This window comes from Schistocerca cancellata, chromosome 2 (assembly GCF_023864275.1).
Source record: "Schistocerca cancellata isolate TAMUIC-IGC-003103 chromosome 2, iqSchCanc2.1, whole genome shotgun sequence".
Classification (NCBI taxonomy): Eukaryota; Metazoa; Arthropoda; class Insecta; order Orthoptera; family Acrididae; genus Schistocerca; species Schistocerca cancellata.
This window is the reverse complement of record NC_064627.1, coordinates 685633910-685657867: the sequence shown is the minus strand read 5'-3', so window position 1 is coordinate 685657867 and position 23958 is coordinate 685633910. Positions and strand designations below refer to the sequence as shown.

Here is a 23958-nt window from a genome sequence, read left to right as displayed (position 1 = left end):
TGAGAGTGGGCCTGTAGGCTGTGCTGTGCGTTTATTTGGACACATCCCTGTGCTGCATTAGTTAGGAGGAGTCTGCAAGTGTGTAATGAAATTATTTAGGAAAATTAGAAGTTGTTTGAGTGTCAGGAGAGCATGATTTAGAAGTAGTTTACAGGTCTGTGGACTGTGTGAGATGGGCCACAGGATGTCGTTTGCATAAGTGTGATAAATAAAATGTTCAAAAATAAATAGAGTGCACTACTTCCTTACTCTCCCCAGCAGCCCAGCACAGCCTGAGTCATTTTCGCGCCATTTTCCCGCTACAGATCACCATCTGGGGCTCTATGACATAGAATCACATGACTAATGCAGTAGCTAATAGGTGTCCAGCATTCTAGTGGGGGGTGGGGGGGGTGGGGAGGGGGGGGGTGCTACGTGATGAATGAAAGAGCATTGCGCTCCTATTGGGAAAATGTGAGAATTCTCATTTGATAACTGAATATAGAAATAGTACATTCATTTATGGAGTATAATTAAAATTGGATTGAAATTAGGTACTTAGATAAATGGAAAGGTTAGATGAGCGATGGGTGTCACGTGTGTTCAGTTACATTAGTTATAATATTTGCAGAAGACTATCTGTTGTGCGGATATGAACATGTAGGATGGAGGTTGTGACATCAGCTGTTGTGCACTCCTGGGCCGCAGACATGAGAGACATAGAACAGACGATCTGGGGTTACGTAATGGGACCATGCAGTGGTTGTGTGTCCTAGATCACATGGTGAAGAAACTGTATGCAGCCATCTTGAATAACGGTACTTGCGTCATGACCCAACATTATGGTAGCGCCTTCTGGTGGCGACGATATGAACGAAGCCAGTTGGGCTCTGGACCTCTTGGTGGACACACTGGGTGGCGCCATCTTGGGTAACGGTACTTGCGTCACCACCTGACGACCTGAGAGCGCCCTCTGGTGGTGGCGATCTGAACTAAGCCAGCTGGAATCCAGACCCAGTGGCGAACACACCTGCTTGAAATTGGTTAAATAATAAAGAAAAGTAGTTTTTTATAACGAATCCTTAGGTGGAGGAGTCGACTGAGGTTAGTACAAGTGTCCTTTCTTTCTTGAAACTTGGCGCCAGTTCGTAGGAAGAATTGGCGGTCGGGTAACTTAGGTTAGTGGAGGTAGGCCAAGTGTCTATCTTCCCGCGACGTGGTTGGAATGACAGTTGAAATGAAACAGCACACGGAACTCAAGCACTGGGTGGAAGGCCCACACAGGTGTGTTGGTTCTCCTTAAACACAGGAAGTAGGAGATGGACGTCGTAACACCTAAGTGCTGGAGCACAATAGAGTCGCGACCGGCCGGTGTTGTAACAGAACCTAAACGATTATACTTCGGAAACTACTGAAATCTTGGACGCAGGTGAGAGGAACAAAGAAGCGGCACCTCAAAAACCATGCAGGATGGGCTATTTCCAAGGATTTTTACTCACAAGCTTGCCATTGTACGAGTATAGGTGTTTCCTCGCAAACTTTCCGCGCTGGACGACAACAGACTAAAATATGGTTGGTCGACGTTTGGAAGAATCTGCAGAGAGGGAGAATATTCCATGGTTTCAGGAATATGATTCGTTTTCGGAATGACGATGGTCTGGAGCCTTGCTGGGAAGACAGCAGTGGAGAGATGAGGTTTTCCGTTGTGAGCACCCATGTGTGACGGTCACACAATATCAGCTTTTGTTGGTACAGACGGACTTACTGTCTTTGCTCTCAGGAGAGTTTATAGTTAGGTACTGTACTGTTGCAAATCTATACGATTCTGGACTTCACCTCCAGGTTGGCAGTCGTCCTTGAGTACGCAGCGTTCAGTAATTGAGGGCTCTCCTTTTGCCTATACATACATTAAGACATTATGTGAACTCCGTCCTTGTGGCTGGGAGTTCGCGTTTCTTGTCTGTAGAACACAGAGAGGAGAAGACAGTATTAGTGTATATTAGTCAGAGAACCGCCTTCTGCCGTCCTAGTGTATAAAGGAGTTTTAATTTTTCGGCTGGAGTTCTGACATCGACGCAGACGTGTACTAGAACCAGCATGCCGACGCACCAGCCATACGGTGATATGGCAAATTGCTTCAGTCTATTAGGACAGTAAAAGTTAAACAGCTTAAACAGCTGTGATCACTTTGGTTTATTTCCACTGAGGTTCCACACCACTGTAGATCATCTTTGAAAGTAGCGTCTTCTAGTGTTTGGTATGTAGATGACGTCAGTCATTTCACGTTATTGATATTAGAACGTGCTGTCATAATAAGGGCCAGAGTTGGGCAGTTGATTAGTAATTTTGCTTAGGAAATGTAAACTGTGTAATATAAAAGGTTTTTTTAAAACTCTACAATAAATATATGTGCACCAACAATGTTTATCATTTAATAGTCTTAGTTGCCTTAATCATTCATTTATGTTTAGGTGGTAATTTATATGTTAAAGTCCAAAAAGTGATCCCAAGATCTGCTTCAGGGTGTAGTCAGACAGGGCCAAATCTTCATTTTAGCGTTTATTATTTTCCATTGTGCATATTCATTTTACAGCATCTTGGAAGCGAGGGTGGTAACATTAAGAGTGCAGCCGGGATTCCATTGTTAAATAGAGGACAGAGCGGATAGATAGAAAGAGTACATTGAAGGTCTGTATGAGGGGGAAGATTTGTCTGATGTGATAGAAGAAACAGGAGTCGATTTAGAAGAGACAGGGGTATCAGTATTAGAATCAGAATTTCAGAGACCTTTGGAAGACTTAAGATCAAATGAGGCGGTAGGGATCGATAACATTACATCAGAATTTCTAAAATCATTATGGGATGTGCCAACAAAACGAGTATTCACATTGATGTGTAGACTGTATGAGTCTGGCAGTATACCAGCTGACTTTCGGAAAAATACCATCCACACAATTCCGAAGACTGCAAGAGCTGAAAAGTGGGAGAATTATCGCACACTCAGCTTAACAGCTCATGCATCCAAGTTTCTGAGAAGAGTAACATACAGAACAATGGGAAAGAAAATAGACGATGTGCTAAATTACGACTAGTTTAGTTTTAGAAAAGGTAAAGATACCAAAGAGGCAATTCTCACTTTGCCGTTGATAATGGAAACAATGCTAAAGAAAAATCAAGACACGTTCGTTTAATTTGTCGACCTAGAAAAAGTGTTCGACTGTGTAAAATGGTACAAGATGTTCGAAATTCTGAGAAAAATATTGGTAAACTATAGAGAGATACGGGTAATATACAATATTTACAACAGCCAAGAGGGAATAATAAGAGTGGATGACCAAGATCGAAGTGCTCAGATTAAAAAAGGTGTAAGACATGGATGTAATCGTTTGCCCCTACTTTTCAGTCTGTACATTGAAGAAACAATGATGGAGCTAAAAGAAAGGTTCAGGAGTGGAATTAAAATTCAAGGTGAAAGGGTGTTAATGACACGATTTGCTGATGCCGTTGCTATCCTGAGTGAAAGTGAAGAGGAATTACATGATCTGCTGAATGGAATGAACAGTCTAATGAGTACAGAACATGGACTGAGAGTAAATTGAAGAAACAAAAGTAATGAGAAGTAGCAGAAATGACAACAGTGAGAAACTTAACATCAGGATTGACGGTCACAAGGTAGATGAAATAAAGGAATTCTGCTACCTAGACAGCAAAATAACCAATGATGGACGGAACAAAGAGGACATCAAAAGCAGACTAACACTCAAAAAGGGTATTACTGGGCAATAGAAGTCTACTAATATCAAACATAGGCCTTAACTTGAGGAAGAAAGTTCTGAGAACATACGTTTGGTGCACAGAATTGTGTGGTAGTGAAACACAGCATTGTGTAGAAAACTGGAACAGAAGACAATCCAAGAATTTGAGATGTGGTGCTACAGACGAATGTTTAAAATTAGGTGGACTGATGAGGTAAGGAATGAGGACGTTCTGCGCAGAATCGGAGAGGAAAGGAATATGTGGAAAACACTGACAGGGAGAAAAGACAGGATGATAGGACATCTGTTAAGACAGCAGGGACTGACTTCCATGGTACTAGAGGCAGCTGCAGAGGGCAAAAACTGTAGAGGAAAACAGAGATTGGAATACATCCGGCAGGTAATTGAGGACATAGGTTGCAAACACTACTCTGAGAAGAAGAGGTTGGCACAGGAGAGAAATTCCTGGAGGGTTGCATCAAACTAGTCAGAAGACTGATGACACAAAAAAGTCAATAGGTATTTTTCTGTCGAAAAATGTGTATGTTTGCAAAAAATATACACATTCTTGGTGTCATTACCAGGGATCACTGTTACAGTCTGTTGATTGTCTGACAGTATGAGCCCCTGACTACCAATTCATTCTGTGAAATCTGTACATCAATAGCACTTTTCATTTCCACAATATTTGCAGTGTAAGTTTTGGATGATCCAACTTGTATATACTATTATCTGTAATTCTGCGTTAATTAGGCTTTTCAAGAGGTTCTTCCTTCATGGCTGTTCCCTGTATCTTCGGAACAACAAATCGTTCTTAAAACTCCTGGTTTTGTACTCATGTACCCTAATGTGCCACAAAGCCAGCAATCATTTATACATTTCGGTGCACTCTAATAATAATGCTCTTTCGTCCTGTTTTGAACTCATTCTCTAAACAACAACAAATCTAACCTAATCTCCATGGTCTGTGCATGCAGCCACACATGAAATTGTATGCTTGACAAGCACGCTTGCACAAGTAAGTACCGAGTGGGGTGGCGCAGTGGTTAGACACTGGACTCGCATTCGGGAGGACGACGTTTCAATCCCGCGTCCGGCCATCCTGATTTAGGTTTTCCGTGATTTCCCTAAATCACTCCAGGCAAATGCCGGGACGGTTCCTCTGAAAGGGCACGGCCGACTTCCTTCCTCATCCTTCCCTAATCCGATGAGACCGATGACCACGCTGTCTGGTCTCCTTCCCCAAAAACCAACCAACCAACCCAAAACAACCAACCAACCAACCAAACCTAACTAACCTAAGGACATCACACACATCCATGCCCGAGGCAGGATTCGAACCTGCGACCATAGCAGCCACGTGGTTCCAGACTGAAGTGCCTAGTACCGCTTGGCCAAAGCGGCCTTTCATTTTATGTACCAATGATATGTTTGATCTGAGCCCAAATGACTTCAGTTACATTGAAATGGCAAGTAAGTGTGAGCAAGCATGCACAAATTCCTTGCATCTACACGTGGTTTAAGTATGCTTGTACAAGCAATAGTTTGTTTACAGAAAATGTCGAGATCAGACGACAATGTACTGGCTAATGCCAGTTCACACTGTCAGTCATGTAACATCACATCAGAACATCCTGAAATCCGTTTCAAATAGTGGCATCCACGCTGGCCAACCTGTACTGTCCCATCACATCACGCCACAGGTGCATCCAGGCTTCTCAGGAAGAAATTTTCGACAGCTGACATCTAGCATTAGTTGTTGATCACATAACTCTGAAGCTCATTTCCACCCAATACACAGCCATGCACAGATCTGCATATTTCGTTTCGACTAGGTTTTCTTGGTTGAAATAAGTCGTCTGTTGTTGGTTATTTGTTATAAACTTTTTGTTAATTATTTCTTTTGTTAAAATTATAATTTGTGATAAATGATGAAAGATTAATTGAAGCAATGAGACGGCAGTCTGAACTGTATGGCATGAGTGTACCAAATTACTTGCCATCTACTACACTTATAAAGTTCATTTTTATACATACCGGCACTGTGTTTAATGTTTTACAACAGGACGGATTGCAGTATGGTTGCAACTTGAAGTGAGAAACGTACTGTGGGTATAATCAGACTGATTTGTAAGTGGAATTTATTAGTATGTTGTCAGATACATGTGATGTTTCATAAAGAAATGGACTGAAACGTTCAGGCACTACGACTGTAGTATAACACTTCTTTTGTGAAGAAAATTACTAGAGTTGTTTGTTGAAATGTGTGTTTTTATCGTTAAGTAGCACACTGGACTTGTGTGAAACAGTTCTGCAAGCATCAGTGGTCAATATTTATGTGATTTCACTAGCTAATCTCATTATAAATGAGGTAATGAACTAGTAAAAGCCAAATAGAAGATGTATAAAAGCCTATATATCTTGACAGAAAATGTATTGTGGAAGAAATGACTACTTCACAAAAATTTGCACTAGACTGGCAACTAAACTTAAACTTAAACAAACACAGGGTGTGACGACAGCTGGTAAAACTGTGTTCTTTATAGTAATTATATCTGCTATTTGACGTAAAAAAAGAGAAACAACTGATGCTCAGAGTTCCTAAAATACAGGTACCTCTTCCTTGAGCTCTTTGTGTAGTGTGTAAAATTCCCCTTCTGTACCTCATAGTGGCGTCTCTTGGACTCACAGTTTTTTGTATTGTGTTCCACTTCTGTCTTCCTTCTGTAATATACTGTATAAGCTGTTCCTGCTAGCTACACTTCGTGCCTAAAACAGCTGAAAATCATCTTGCAAAGATCACAATTCACGCGAAAAAACATTTGAGGACATCCACGTGAGTTCAGATCACGTGACTTGAACTGACTTGATGTTCTGTGACTTGAGGAATGCACCTTGACGTAACAGTGTCGTAACGTGAGAGTGTCATGATGGGCAGTTTGAACTGGCCTTTGGCAACCTTTTGCTTGTGTAACAGAAAAAAAAGATTAAACGTGATGTATGAAGTAAATAGTTGTTATAGAAACGAAAATATCATTCCTGTATTACCTATTCATGGTAGACACGCTGTGGAAACTATAGTCCAATTCAAACTGTCCATTACGGCACTGTTGCATCATGGCACTGTCATGCCAAGGTGTATTCACACTGTCCGTCATGTAACGACACGTCACGTCAATGTCAACTCACATTGGTGCCCTCGACTATTCTTTCGCGGGAACTGCAATCTTTGCAAGTTGATTTTTAACTGTTTTTATGCGTGAAGTGCACATACAAACTCTGTAGCTTATATTCGTGGATGCTAGAGTTCATATTTGAACAAAAATGATATTTGTTGGAGTCAAATGATTTGGAGATTGCAAGGATATCTTCTATATTAGAGAAGCGAGACAGAAGTGCAAAACTACACAAAGAAAGTGGGTGGGTCAGAAAAAATGTCATTATGTGGTACAGAAGGGGAATTTTGTACATCATGCAAGGAGTCTGAGGACGAGGAATCGGCATTTTATATTTTGGAAAGTTGTAGCATCAATTTTTTCTATTCACCCATAATTACTGAAGAAAATAGTTACAAGCTGCCATCATCTCCTGTGAATAACTTGTTTGCTTAAGGTCCAATGCAAATTTATGTGCATTAGTCATAACTCCCTCAATACCTTTCCCTTGAAGATACATGTCTTTTCTTTACATATTATATTTGATTTTTAGCAGTTCAAGTACCTTATGAGTGTACAGGGGTTACCTAGCGAAACCACAAAAATATCGACTGCTGATGCTTATAAAACTTTTTCACACACAGTTTGGAAAGCTGCTGAGCAATAAATAGGCCTGCCACAAATACATATTTAAACAAACAACTTGCAGTGTCTGAAGGTTTCAGTTCATTTATTTTTCTAGCACTACAAGTGTCTAACGAAATACAAATAAATTCCACCTACTAATCAATCTGTTTCTACCCACAGTACTTTTTTCGCTTCAAGTTGCAGCCATATTGCAATCCCTTTCGCAGTAAAATATTAAATATGGAACTGGTATCTATAAAAAATCCCCTTTATAAATGTAGTAGAGAGCAAGTAATTTAGTATGCTCATTTCGTACAATTCAAAGTGCTGTCTAACTGTTTCAGTTCATCTGTTGTCATTTATTATGAATTTTAACACAAGAAATGACAAAACGAAACAATTTGTAGCAAATAACTAAAACAAACAACTAATATTAACCGCAAACTATGACAAAACGAAACATGAAGTTTTGCACATGGACATGTATTGGGAGGAAATGATTTGTGGGTCATGTGATCAGCAAGAGACAGATGACATGAGTCATCAAAACGTTCCTCCAGAGAGACTTTGACAGTACTATGACTTGACATGACGTAACAGATGGCCAGTGTGGATGCCGCCACTTGAAATATGTTGCAGAATATTTTGAATGGACAGGATGGGACATGACACAATGTGATGGACAGCGTGAATTGGCCTTATCACACGGTACTGTTGATTTTTCTTCTCTTTTCCTCCAATTAATGTTATATTCTTTGACTTGATTTACAGTTCAATACAATCTTTGTACAGAATTAATTTGACATCAGTAAACAAAAACTAAACAAATCATATCACTTCCAAATGCTTGTGCTGGCCTCCCTATTCTTGGTACACAAGTATACTTTGGCAAGCACACGATAAGCATATAGTCACTTGTGAGGCCGCCTTTTTGGATATCTTCAATTGGCACACAAATGGCACAGTATTTCCTAGGATACCATCAAAGTATCAGGGGAATAAAAAACAAAGTAGATGAGCTGTTAGTGTGTTTAGATGATCTCAAAAACATGAATGAGATTGATATAATTTGTATGTCTATAGCTGTGGGGATGGAAAGTGTCTGTATAAATAGGTGTAATTTAGCACATTGCACTTGCAGAGCTAGCATGGGTAATGGAGGTGTTGCCATTTATACAAAACAAGATATCAATACATAACTGTAGAAGTAAGCAAATTTTGTGTTGAGCAGCACTTTGAGTTTGTGCATGTGAACTACAGATAGATAATGTAGTGTTGATATTAGCAACAGTGTACATGTCTCCATTAGGAGATTGGGAACCATTCATAATTTAGTTTGACTCCCTATTATGCAGTCTGTCAGACAAAAAGAAGAAGTTATTAATCTGTGATGATTTCAGTGCAAACTTTCTAGCCAATTATATATACACTCCTGGAAATGGAAAAAAGAACACATTGACACCGGTGTGTCAGACCCACCATACTTGCTCCGGACACTGCGAGAGGGCTGTACAAGCAATGATCACACCCACGGCACAGTGGACACACCAGGAACCGCGGTGTTGGCCATCGAATGGCGCTAGCTGCGCAGCATTTGTGCACCGCCGCTGTCAGTGTCAGCCAGTTTGCCGTGGCATACGGAGCTCCATTGCTGTCTTTAACACTGGTAGCATGCCGCGACAGTGTAGACGTGAACCGTATGTGCAGTTGACGGACTTTGAGCGAGGGCGTATAGTGGGCATGCGGGAGGCCGGGTGGACGTACCGCCGAATTGCTCAACACATGGGGCGTGAGGTCTCCACAGTACATCGATGTTGTCGCCAGTGGTCGGCGGAAGGTGCACGTGCCCGTCGACCTGGGACCGGACCGCAGCGACGCACGGATGCACGCCAAGACCGTAGGACCCTACGCAGTGCCGTAGGGGACCACACCGCCACTTCCCAGCAAATTAGGGACACTGTTGCTCCTGGGGTATCGGCGAGGACCATTCGCAATCATCTCCATGAAGCTGGGCTACGGTCCCGCACACCGTTAGGCCGTCTTCCGCTCATGCCCCAACATCGTGCAGCCCGCCTCCAGTGGTGTCGCGACAGGCGTGAATGGAGGGACGAATGAAGACGTGTCGTCTTGAGCGATGAGAGTCGCTTCTGCCTTGGTGCCAATGATGGTCGTATGCGTGTTTGGCGCCGTGCAGGTGAGCGCCACAATCAGGACTGCATACGACCGAGGCACACAGGGCCAACACCCGGCATCATGGTGTGGGGAGCGATCTCCTGCACTGGCCGTACACCACTGGTGATCGTCGAGGGGACACTGAATAGTGCACGGTACATCCAAACCGTCATCGAACCCATCGTTCTACCATTCCTAGACCGGCAAGGGAACTTGCTGTTCTAACAGGACAATGCACGTCCGCAAGTATCCCGTGCCACCCAACGTGCTCTAGAAGGTGTAAGTCAACTACCCTGGCCAGCAAGATCTCCGGATCTGTCCTCCATTGAGCATGTTTGGGACTGGATGAAGTGTCGTCTCACGTGGTCTGCACGTCCAGCACGGACGCTGGTCCAACCAAGGCGCCAGGTGGAAATGGCATGGCAAGCCGTTCCACAGGACTACATCCAGCATCTCTACGATCGTCTCCATGGGAGAATAGCAGCCTGCATTGCTGCGAAAGGTGGATATACACTGTACTAGTGCCGACATTGTGCATGCTCTGTTGCCTGTGTCTATGTGCCTGTGGTTCTGTCAGTGTGATCATGTGATGTATCTGACCCCAGGAATGTGTCTAAAGTTTCCCCTTCCTGGGACAATGAATTCACGGTGTTCTTATTTCAATTTCCAGGAGTGTATATATATATATATATATATATATATATATATATATATATATATATATATATTTGTGTGTGTATAAGAAAAATAATTGGTTGTATCAGTGATCAATTTCGCTTCATGTATAGCTCAAGATCGTAGCACTCTAATAGACAAAGTATTTGTGCAGAAAGAGGGTGTAGAACTAAGACATGCTTTCCCTGTGATAAATGGACCACGATGCACAATTGATTCACTTACAAAATCAAGAAGAGTGTACAGTTCAGTACCATATAGTAAAAGTGTAAGGTTGCTCAACTGAGTATCTATAGAGCACTTCAAAGAAAGTTTAAGAAATGTTAATTGGGTAGATGTATATAATGAGCCAAATTCTAATGATAAAAGCAACATATTCCTTGATGAATTTATATTCCTTTTTGAACAACAAACAGTTTTCAAAGAAATCTTGGATTACTATGGGTACTAAAGTGTCTTCAAAAAGAAAAAGAAAACTGTATGAAACAGCAAGAATTAACAATTTTACACCATAAAAATTATTGTAACGTACTGAGAAAAGTTGTCAGAAAATTAAATGAATATGGGCTGTTGGTAGAAGGGAGACAGAAAAAGTAACCACTTGGGTAGGTAATATAACTATTAAAGAAAATGAGACCATCTTAACCAACAGTTAAGTAGCTAATATATTTAAAGACCATTTCTTAAGTGTAGGTGAAAAAATTGGTGAGAATAGTTTAAAATAAAAAGCCAAGCAATACATGGAAGAGTCAGTTTGTAGAAACCTTAGCAGATTAATTTCCGCCTGACAACCTCTTGTGAAAAAGGAAAATCATTAAATATTTGAAAAATGAATATTCTGTTAGAGCAGATGACATTTCTAACAAGATATTAAAACAATGTGGAGCAGTTACAGCTGATGTTGTGTGTCACATATGCAATGCATCATTAACTCAAGATATTTTCCCAAACAGGTTAAATATACCATTGTCAAGCCTCTCTACAAAAAAAGGGGGCATCACAGATGTCAATAATTACCAGTCAGTATCTTGCTTACATAGTTTTCACAAATCGTTGAGAAAGTAATGTATGCAAGAGCGGTTAGCCATCTTGACAGTAATGGGATTCTTTGTAAGTCACAGTTCAGATATCGAAAATGCTGTTCCACTGAGACAGCAATGTACAGTTTCACTGCCCACATAATAGAGTCTTTAACTGGTAAAATGTCACCAATAGGAATTTACTGTGTCTTATCCAAAGCTCTTAATGTTGCGAACCATGTCATTACATTACAGAACTTAAAATTCTATGGTCTAAATGGAACAGTATATGAGTGGTTTAAGTCATATCTACAGAACAGGAAGCAAAAAGTTTCTTTATGTGGTTTAAGTGATTTAAGGAAGTTTGCCACTTCATCTAACTGGGATGAAATTACATTTGGTGGTCCACAGTCCTTGATATATGAGAATGATTTCCCTTTTTATCTGAAACAAGAAACGAAACTGACACTGTTTTCTGATGATAGGAGCATCATTATTAATCCAGAAAAAGAAACTCCAATAGAAAAGGATACAAATAATGTCTTTGGAAAAGTTATTAATTGGTTTTCTGCGAATTGGCTCACTCTGAACTTTGAAAAAACACAGTACCAGTACATCCAATTTTCTGATGCAGGGAGTTCAGTCCTTTCAATAAATATAACACATCAACAGAGGTCAGTAGCCAGGGTAGAGCATAATAAGTTTTTGGATGTACATATCGATTTGAATCTTAATTGGAAATTTCATATTTTGGATCTACTAAACAACTAGGTTCAGCAGCTTTTGCAATCAGAATAACTGCCATTCTGAGGATATAGAAATTAGTAAGGTAACTTACGTTGCATATTTTCATTCTCTGATGACATACAGAATTATATTTTTGGGTAACTCAACACTTAGGTAAGAGAATTCACTGCTCACAAGAAAGTAGTTAGAATAATGTGTGGGGCTCATAGCTGCACATCTTGTAGGCATCTGTTTTTAGAGGTTAGGAATTCTTACGACAGCTTCACAGTTTATTTACTCAGTAATGACATTAGTTCTCAACAACATGGAGCAGTTTAAAAAAACAGTGACATTTTTGATTATAATACCAGAAGAAAGAAAAACTTGTACTATCCTCTACATAATCTATGTTTGGCACCGAAATGGGTAAAATAAGCTGCTGTAAAACTTTCCAGTAAATTACCACATGAAATAAAATGTTTGACAGACGGCGGTAATAGTTTCAAAAATAAATTGAAATGATATCTCCTTGACAACTCCTTCTATCCCATTGATGAAGTCTTGAATAGGAATTTGTAAATCTATACGTATAATATACACATTTTGTGCCATTTAATATAATGGGGTAGGTAACAAAACTTTTAAGTTTAAAAAAAAATAACCTTCATTCTTGTGTCCATTTATTATGCCCTTGGTACGTTCCACATCATAACGGTTACCGTGAGATTGATCGACGGAACACGTAACTAACTAACTATACTTATAAAGTTTTTTATGTTCTCAATATTATTGCACAACCTCTCAGTGTCACTACTAGACGGTCCTCTTTAAGTTATACGACTTTCAATTTCTTCATTTATTATACCAGCTGGCACGACAGTGAGCCAGTGTGATGGTGTTTGCAGTTTAGCTTATGTTGATGCACGATTCTAGTGCATGTGCATCAACGAGTTAATCAGTTAAATAACTCGTTGATGTGCATACATGACTGTTGACATCTGTAACAGCTTCGACCATAGATACCAATATCTATGGTCGAAGTGTAACAGCCATGTTAAGGTCTTTGTTCTGTAATGTAGTTGTTTACAAACAAAATGTATAGTATTTGTAGGTGTGTAGTGTTTAATGCTAATACAAAAAAAGCGATTTGGGACAACTGGCGGCGAAATGCTGGCCATAGCAAATGGCAAAACATTAAGCACATAAAGGCTTTGAAAGATTCACAGAAATCCGCTGTCTTCACGAAAATGTCACGTTTAATACGCGTGGCCGTACAAGGAAAGTGAGGTTGCTCGTTTTAACTGGATTATGGTCTTCCACAAGTAGTATGTATAGACACAAGATGGGCCGTATACGCACAGTTTTTGTTTAGTGTTGGTTAATACGTTACTGAGATACTGAATACAAAGTTTGTTCGAATTTACATTGCTACACGTCTGTGTAAATGGTAATCGAAGTTGGTTGTGTCATATTGTGTACCGTATTGTCAGATATTGAAAAAATATGTGTTGTGAGTAGACCTGAACATGTTAGTTCACCCGTGTTTGTAGTAATCGAAGTTGGTTGTGTCATATTGTGTATCGATTGTCAAATATTGAAAAGTATGTATCGTAGCTTTTATTTGTAGTTAAGTCACCAACAATTTCATTGTGATAATATTGTATTCTTTGAAGACAGCAATTGAACTGTTTTCACTCATAACTCCACTTTCATGCAGTTTGCTGAGAAGACAGTGTTGCAACAGGTTCTGGAAATCAGGAAATATAGAAAATTTCAAACACATTAGGGAAATTTGGAAAGAAAACCACTGGAAAATCTTGTTGTTGTCTCAGTAGATGAAATGGTTTGTTTACTGAGGTGTCACACATTGTCTCTTGCTGGGTGCAGCTGACTACGTTCACCGCTTCCCCACTCCCCTCATTACTACTGTTTCTCCCCTTCTTACCACTGCCCTCAGCTTTCAGTCAGTGCTGCCATCACTTCTTGCTGCAAGCCTACCAGCTGCCTATGTGACGCAGGGAGGCATGAGGAGTGGTTTGTTTGTTCTGATTTTCAGAGACTGTCGACGCAGTGGCCAGAGACAGGGGTCATGTGTGCATGAGTTGTGTCTAAGTGAGTGTGTGAATGTGTGTGTGCTCTTGTTTTCTGACAAAAGCTATGGCTGAAAATGTATTTGTCACAGTGTATTTGTCTTTTCCCCGTGGCTCTCTGCAGCTCAGCAATCATCTTTATGGTGAGTTGGTATCTATCCTCATCATTAGTGACTCTCAGAGTATTTGAACAACATATCTATTGCATGGATTGATCACCATAGTCTCATCTTATCAACGTGCTGCCTCTGGCTTGGTAATAGCTGGCCAAATGATTGAATTTCTGTGACAGGCCAAAACTGCAAGCTGTTTCTATGGGTATCTGTAATGGATTGGACCTGCCGATCTGAACCCTTTCGCTCCCTACTAATGTGCAGGCCCTGCCCATCACACCGATCTGCCCGCACGCAAGATCTGTTTGTGTATGGTGTAATGCTGTGGACTTTTGTGGTTTATCCCTGGATATAGGACTGTGGTGCTCCTCAGCAGGCCAGAGGCCATGGACAATGGATTCCAGGAATTGCAATGTCTCACCACAAGTCCATTGTGCAGTGTGGCGTTTTATAGACATTTTATTTGTTCTAGTACATTTTGGCACTTCAAAAGTAGTTTACATGTCAGAAAGTATGGACATTAAGAAGAAGAAAATTGTGTCAGTCACTGGCAGTTTGTATGCTATGTACTCATATATTTCTTGAAAGAAAAATCACACAATGCCTGTAAAATAATAGATATAATACACTGGGTAATATCCAACAATAACGAACGTAGTAGAACCAACATTTTATTGGCGGTCACCTACAGTGTTGGTTTATACAATTCTTCCTTGCGTTAGACGCTTCTTTCAAGAGGCCTACCTTTTTCCTGTGATTATTTATGAAATCAGTGAAGGTATTTTAAATCTGTCTTGTGACTCCAAGGAAATGCATATTTTTGTCGTGAATGTGTTTCATTTTATTGAACTAAAATAATGTCAGTGGTCTTAATGAAACACATATATCATTTGGCTTGCTTTCTCCATCTACCAGCAGTTCATTAGAAAAGATTTTGTGTTACTACTTAATAGTTTTGCCCACATCAGGAAACACCAGCTGCAGGCAAGCCTTTTTTTACATATTTCCTTGTTTGCACTATTGTTTCGTGTACAATAGCTGCAAAGACAGATTGTCAACTGGTCTGGAAATCAGGGAAATGTCAGGGAATTCCACTTGGGGAAGCTTGTGGCAACCCTAGAAGAGGAGTATGGTTGCTCATTTTACTTAAGACTCTAACAGTGGAAGCCTTGACAACATTTTGAGTACCATTGCAGGAAATCTTTTTAACTATTTAAAAGTGCATTATATTTTGTCATTGTTTCAGTGCTGTACAGATATTTCCGTTATTTTATGAGTTTAGTGTCGGCATGAAAATTTTGTGCAATAAACATATTGAAACAGAGTGAAACCAAATATTTCACTGTAACTTCTGCTCCAGGTGCATTAGTATAGAATTATTAGTAAGCTACACAGGCTTAAAACATTCATTGGTATCTCTTGATGCTGGAGTGGATATTTAAGTTGTTGATAATTTATGTTTAGTTTTTTGATGAATTTATTTGTATGAAAAAGATGTTCAACATACCATGGGAAATGTGGCCATAGATAGAGGTACGCATTATGTTTTAGAGAATTTACATGATAGATTGAAAATTGAATGCTCCTGTAATTACAGTGATTTCATGCCACAGAAACATGTGGATGAAGATCATACTGTGAATGAACAGAAGTTGGTAGAGGACGATGTCTTTGCCATTCAGTATCCAGTTTCATTACAATCATCACAACAGATTTGGACAAATGTTTCAACATTCTGGATGGTAGATGGAGACGTAAATGAGAGAGAGATTAGCTGTTTGACAGAAACTGGAAGAAATTTGTGTATGAAAAATCATAGCTTGAGGAAGCCCCACTGCCTACCAGAGAGGTGACAATTGCGTTATGAGTTTTTTTAATGTATTTGTGAATCAATAAAGAAAGACATTCCGAATCAAAACCAGAAAAATGTGATTGTGGTGATTAAACTGTGTCATGGGGACATGCAGAATCAAAAACAGAAAAATATGATTATCGTGATAAGACTCTGTCATGTTGCCTTTTGTACATGAACATACCTTACAGGAGTTAATTTTGCCCACACACTTGGGGCTTACATGCTTGGAAGAGATGCTATCAGAGAGAGATTTCATTAATGGCATAGGCTACGAATTTGGTGGGCTTACGTGCTTGGGAGAGATGCTGTCAGAGAGAGATTTCATTAATGGCTTAGGCTACGATTTTGGTGACAAATCAGCTTAGAAACCACTCCTCTGTCAGAATTTGGAGTTTGTAGTTGTTGTAAACTTATTTCACCTATAAGTGTTGTGGAGAGAGAATAGTGGAGTGGACAGGGGCTACTACCTATCAGAACAACTTACGCTCTGGTAATCTGAACTGCTGCTGCTGTATGTATAAAGTACATATTTTATTTCATTTAGAGCATCTCCACTAAAGCAGTAAAAACAATCCTCTGTTCCCACTCTGTGTTGTCCTGTCCGTAAACCAAGGAAGAAATTTGACGGCCAGCAAATTCTTTAAATTTTTCCAGCATGCCAGAAGTTTTTGAAAATGTTACCAGCTAGGACCAAAACAAGTCACTAATACTCATTCTCTTATATGGTGAAGCAGCTCATTGATGAAGTGCACTCTACTACCATCTTGCAACAGACAGGCAACAGAGACTGTAAAAGTGCACTAATTGCTGTGTGTGGAAAGTGTGTCGGTAAAATACAAATGCCCTATTTGGAATAGATTTAGGAGTTAGTAATGAGCCTGAAAAATGGCGTGATAATATTTTGTGCTGAATTATGTCTCTAAAATAGAAACCATGTGTTGAATGTGTGTCTAGTTTGTTCCAATTAAACATAATTATTTGTGAAAAACTAGCATTTAGTGTGCATGCTAATATAGTTACTGAATATTGAATACAAAGTTGGTGTTTCAGTGAACAAATTAAAATAATTTGACGTATAATATTCATGACTGTAAAACGTAAGTTGAAAATTGATATTACTAACATATAGGTAACCCATTCTAAATTCTTTATCGTACCTTCTGGTCTAATATTAATTTACATACATTAATTTTGACATTTTAATATTATTGACAAATATTTCACTAATAATTATTGTTTGTGTTTACAGAGGGGAAAAGTGCAGATCCAGAACACAACGTCCAGTTAGCGCAAGTAGTTGAAAGAGCTCGAAAGAACAACATGCCTGTAGCATCTATTGAAAATGCCATAAAAGCAGCACAGGTAATATATCATATTGATTACACATTTTAATTCTTCCATTTGTTATGAAACCAGTTAAACTATTACTTGGTTAGTGTGTGTTGCTGTACTCATCTGTGTTTAGGGTATTGCATACAATGTTGTAATGTTATTTATGTACCTTTGTTTATCATTCCTCATGTGCACTTAAACCAGTTCCCTCCTCCCTATCAATCCTCTAATCCCCTCTTTCTATTTCTGCCTATAGTTCCCTCTTTTTTCGCTCACCCTCGGACCATCTCTCATACCCTGTATTTTTGGGGTTCATTGATACTTTTGTTTTGTCAAAGAGTGATGTATGTATTGCGGTTTACACATTGAGCTCAACCATCCACAAGCAGGACATAATTGACAACTGAAATGGGTTTCATGAACCAATACAGAACTTTAATCTGTCTCTTCATATCTCCATTAGTTCTTCATTCCTTGGAGTCATTACTACAATGCTCGAGGACATGTATGTAGGGGACTGACACTTTAGGTTTGTAGCAACAGTGATTAATAGCAGACATTTAATGAAATGAATGATGGAGATGGATAAAAACTGTACACTTATGGCACATGCTGATATTCAGATCTAGTTCTGGTTTACAATTTTCCTAAAGAGTGCCAGTTCAGAAATACTCACCCAAGACTCAAATATTTCATTCAGAATATAATTCGTCAATGGGATTACCTATCCATTCAGCATTATCATAGCTCTTGTTCTGTGATTGTTAAAAAAACATTTACTGTATGTAATTACTTGTTCCACAAGAAATACCACATTTTATCAATAAGATTGTACATGTATTTCCTGACACTGTCCAACTGTGTTGTGCAAGTAGCGGGCACTGCATTTTGAGTCACTGTAACTGAATTCATCTGTGTACATTCTCTTCAGGCCATAGTACAGTGTCTAAAAGAGGCCAACAAACGCAATGCATCCTTCGTGGTAAGTCAAGGACAGCATATTTTTTACAGATGCCTTCTTAACTAGATTAGTATATTTAAAGATAAATTTTGCTTTAGTTTCTTTTTTAATTATATTTTCATCTTGTGGCGTAGTACCATTGCTTCTTTTGTTCGATTAATTATAAAATCCTTGGCGTATACAGAACCGAATGAGTCTTGTGGTGTGGCTGTGTTTTAGCCTTAACTGTTCTTCCAGATTTATTAAAAAATACAATCATTGAATACAGAGTGTTGATAACTTCAGGTTAACAGTCCATAAGCTGTAGTAAGTATGAAACCGCACTTTCATTTTCCTTGCAGTTCAACAATTTGTTTATTGCTCACTTTTTTGTCAGTGGATTGTATACAGTATTTTTAGATCATTACTTGATTGATCATTTTTTTCCATTGTATATTGAAGGAAAATCTTTAAAGATGTCTAGTAAGTAAAGGGGTACATCAGTAGAGAGAAGCAGCTGGTGACAACTAATTCTTTAATCACTAGTAACAATTAATTACTTTATATTATTATACTTAGAGAAAAGGTAGTTTAGGATATAATTCCATGTGAATGGTGAAGATATTAGAGATGAGTTACAAGTTCAGGTGTGACAAAGATTGGGAATAAAGTAGGCCAGCCTCTTTTCAAAGGATCGATATGAGTTTTTCCCTATAATGCAAAATCTGAAGCTAAATGACTGGATGGGAATTTGAACCCCACCTCTTAATATTTCAGTTGTCTGACTCATTGTATGCCCTTGCTGGGTTTTTACTCACAGAAGCTCTAAGTGAACAAAGTGAAACAAGCTGGGAAGCTGCTAGTTTAGAGGAGGAAACAAACCTGTAACTGCTTCCTGATTTATTCCAAAAAGCTTTTGTTGATTTACAGTTGCTTGCTTAATATTAAGTGACAATTGTGAGTATATGATTCTCCGTACTCTGTAAGAATGTAACTCCTCTTTTACAGCCAGTATTGTTACATGACATTATTTTGTCAAGAGTTTGTTGGCTTTTGGGTAAGTCATTAATTTTTTTTGAATTGTTAAGAGTCCTAATTCCTTGCATTATATCTGCCAGCAGTCTGTTGAAAATCTTTGTAACACAAAGGACAGCCCCACTGTGAACATTAGACAAAAAGGCAATACCAACATAAAAATTGCTTTCGTCTCTTGGTTGTGTAAATAACAGTTAATCTGAAATTTACCTTATTATTGACTTTAAATACTAAAAACGTGTAAACATGTTGGGAAATTAGTGTAAGAATTCAAGACCTCTTTGGCAATTGTGTGCTTATTTACTTTTCACAATATGGCATTACAAAAATGTCAGATTCCACCTATCTGATTCCACCCCATATGATGTCATCAAGATGGTGGACAACCGTATTTCCAGCATATACATGTGGTGACCGTAATGTCAATACAAACACATGTGAACAAAAATCAAAACAACATGCGAATAATGAAACTAATAAGAAAACCACAGGAAGCTGAGGGTTTAGCGTGGGCACAAGCTAAACATGCAATATGAAAAATAGCACCATCGCAAAAAAATTTTATCCTCAAAATAAAATAAATTCTCAACATATGGCATAACACTCCAAACACGAAAACCACAGGATTCTTACATTTAAAATACCTATTTAGTTCAGATGTAGCCCCTTGATACCAGACACAACTCCAAAATGTGGTACCACAGATTTCACTTGACCTATGTAGCTTAAACGAAACCATCAATACCTAGAAAATGAAACCAACAATACCTAGAAAATGAAACCAACAATACCAAAACCCAAAATGTCATTGACAAATAGCACTAGGTCGTTGTGGTTGCCCATCCTCTGAAGCAGCCCCCCCCCCTCCCCCCCAGCCCCCCTCCTCACCACACAAACCACTCCTCCATCGCCCTCCCAACTTCCTGCTGTACTTCACATACTCAGTGACCGAGCGAGGTGGCATAGTCGCTAGCACACTGGACTCGCATTTGGGAGGATGACGGTTCAATCAAGCGTATGGCCATCCTGATTTAGGTTTTCCGTGATTTTCCTAAATCGCTCCAGGCAAATGCTGGGGTGGTTCCTTTGAAAGGGCACGTCCAACTTCCTTCCCTGTCCTTCCCTAAGCCGATGAGACCTATGACCTCACCGTCTGGTCTTCTCCCCCAAACAACCCAACCCAACCCATAGTCAGTGCACACTTTTCTACAAAAAGAAACCCAGTCCAAAATGCTTTACACACTCACTCCTGTCTCATGCCCACAAAAATGTAAAGATGAATGATAACAGAAATAATATGTAAGTACAGCAATGTTGCTGATGGCCAACGTAGATAGCTCAAACCAGGACAGTAGAAGTGATCCACAAAACTACTGTCCACCTTGACGATGATTTATTGTAGAATCTTGGATTATATTCTGAGCTCAAACACAATGAGGTATCTTGAGCAGAATGATCTCCTCATTGCCATCCAGCATGGATTCCGAAAACATAGATCATGTGAAACCCAACTTGCACTTTTCTCACGTGACATACTGAAGGCTTTGGATCAGGGCAGTCAGGTAGATGCAGTATTTCTTGATTTCTGAAAAGCATTTGACTCATTACCCTATCTACCCTTATTGTCAATAAATTCGATCATATAGGATATCAAGTGAAATTTGTGACTGAGTTGAAGACTTTTTGATAAGGAGGATGCAGCATGTTATCTTGGATGGAGAATCCTTGTCAGGTGTAGAAATAAATTCAGGTGTGCCCCAGGGAACTGTGTTAGGAATGTTGCTGTTCATGTTGTATATTATTGACTTTGCAGACAGTATTAATAGTAACATCAGGGTTTTTTGAGATGATGCAGTTATCTATAATGAAGTAGTATCTGAAAGAATCTGCATAAATATGCTGTCAGATTTTGATAAGATTTCAAGGTGGTGCAAAGATTGATAACTTGCTCTAAATGTTCAGAAATGTAAAACTGTCTGCTTTGCAAAACAAAATAAAGAAAAACATAGTATTCTATGACTGTAATATCAATGAGTCACTGTTGGAATTGAAACTCATTCAAATACCTGGGTGTAACACTTTGTAGCAATATGAAGTGGAATAATCACATAGGCTCAATCACGATTAAAACGGGTGGCAGACTTTGGTTTATTGATAGAATACTGGGGAAGTGCACTCAGTCTAAAAAGGAGATTGCTTACAAATCAGTCATGGGACCTGCCCTAGAATATTGCTGCAAGTGTGTGGGACCATACCAAATGGGACTAACAGGGGTATTGAACGTGTACATAGAAGGCCAGTATGATTGGTCACAGGTTACTTTGATCCTTGGGAGAGTGTTACAGAGATACTGAAGGAACTAAACTGGAAGACTCTTGAAGATAAACTATCCCGAGAAAGTCTATTAACAAAGTGTCAAGAACGGCTTTAAATGGTAACTCTAGGAATATGCTACAATCCCCTATGAATCGCCCACACAGGGATTGTGTGGATAAGATTAGAACAATTACTGCACACACAGAGATATTCAATCATTCATTCTTCCTGCGCTCCATATATGAAAGAAACAGGAAGAAACCCTAATAACTGGTACAGTGGGATGTACTCTCTTCTAAGCACCTCACAGTTGTTTGCAGAGTATAGATGTAGACATAGATCCCTCATCAGTTAGACTGCCAAAGGTGACACCACCACATAACAGGTTCCTGGTCTGAGCTGGAATGGTAATCAGCTTTGTGATCTCATTACACACATGACACGTCAAGTAGTCAGCAGTCAAGCCAAACCCCTGCAACAATCTTATAGTCATCATCATATCATTGCCCACCACTTTCTGGAGCAAATAACTGTTAAACTTTCCCGTCATATCCATCACTTAAAAAAAAAAAAGAACTGTATTAAATTTCAGTCCATAGCAAAAACATGGCATTTATCGTACCTAAAGCAAACACGAATGCGTAAACCGCAAAACAATAAATCGGAATAACTCACTGGCTAGACAGCAAATTCTTCCAACGACTAATTCACAGAATTGTTATGCAAAGTCAAATGATCAAATACCACTTGTAACACAACCAACTTCACAAGAGCACCCACCAAACACTACAACACATCTACAAACACGTCCTGACTCAAAAACACCGTGCCACAATGATGTCATGTAACACAGCACATCCAAGTCATGGGTCAAAGCAGATGGATGGAATCGGATGCTTCCATTCGCATTGCACGATTATGCAAAATAAATCCTTTTTTCACTGAAACTGCAGCACAGACTATATGCACTGTTTGATTGCAAAAGCTGCCAAACACAACTATTTGATTAATTTGCAGAATTTGTATTTCAAGTTGGTAAATGTATATGTGTAATTGCCCTCTATGTTTGCAGAATTCAAAAGTGGCTAGCAAACCTGGTCTCTTAGAGTTGAAGGGTCCTGCAGGCTCACTGATGCTTGTCTCAGTGTTAACTGATAACTTGGCAAAAACAAGAACAGAATTACTGACAATCATAAAGAAGACAAGGTTAGTTATTAAATCTTGATGTACATTCATTCCGGCACATGTTGTCTTTTCCTGTGTTTTAATGTGACGTGTGATAAAGTTAAGTAGTGATAATCAATAATCTAAAAACTGTTGATAACAGCTGTGTGTCTGGATTTTTTATTTTTATTTTATTTATTTATTTATTTATTTATTTATTTTTGTAATAAGTACCTCATTTTGGATGACAGTTTAACTTAAATACTCTCTGCAGCATGAATTCATGTCTCTCAATGTGAGATCTGACTCACAGTGATACACAGAGTGAAAAACAACACCTGGAATTCTTAAATTGCGGCAGATAGTATCTCCAGGAGCAACACAATACCACCTGTTTATAAAAAAAAATAAATAAAAAAAATGCAACTGCCGTGATAACATAGCTTTCCATTACTAAATAAAGAAAAAAGTTCCAAATCTTTCTGTAGATATCTGTAAGAAACATCACACCACTAGAAATATTTTTGAATTATTACTTTATCAGTTTTTCGAATGCTGTTGGATTGTCAGTGTGTTGCACCATAGTACATTAGGTGGTAAACAAACTCTTTTAGCATTTTGGTCATTGTCAGGGGATTTAATTAGTGTTGGACAAGTCCTAGATATCAAATGGCTTCAAGTGAAGTTTTCTGTGTACCTCAAATTTATCGCTTTTCGTAAATCGTAAGTTTTAAGAAAGTATCAGTCGGTCCTAAAACTTTTGCCTGACACTTGCCAATGCTTTCATCTGTTACAAAGTTTGTTAACATGAAAAATGCTGAGTTGCAACCTGGTTCAGAATACTAATTAAAATGTAGATCCCCTATAACTGCCTGGGTAATTCAGGTCAAAGGTTGGAAGAAGACAACAGCATACCATCTCTAATGGAAATGCTACGTGGATAGGGCCTCCCGTTGGGTAGACCGTTTGCCTGGTGCAAGTCTTTCGAGTTTATGCCACTTCAGC

At 39.1% G+C, this 23958-nt stretch overlaps 1 protein-coding gene across 1 annotated transcript in view; it reads left to right on the top strand.

Moving 5' to 3' along the window:
- Window positions 1-13160: 13160 nt before the first annotated feature.
- LOC126162425 (translational activator of cytochrome c oxidase 1) overlaps window positions 13161-23958 on the top strand; it is a 62676-nt gene continuing 51878 nt past the window's right edge. Inside the window, exons 1-3 of the mRNA XM_049918924.1 lie at window positions 13161-13386; window positions 17416-17528; window positions 22862-22995. Of these exons, the coding sequence (XP_049774881.1) occupies window positions 13203-13386; window positions 17416-17528; window positions 22862-22995 (431 nt within the window). The 5' untranslated portion in view covers window positions 13161-13202. The remainder of the gene's footprint in view (window positions 13387-17415; window positions 17529-22861; window positions 22996-23958) is intronic.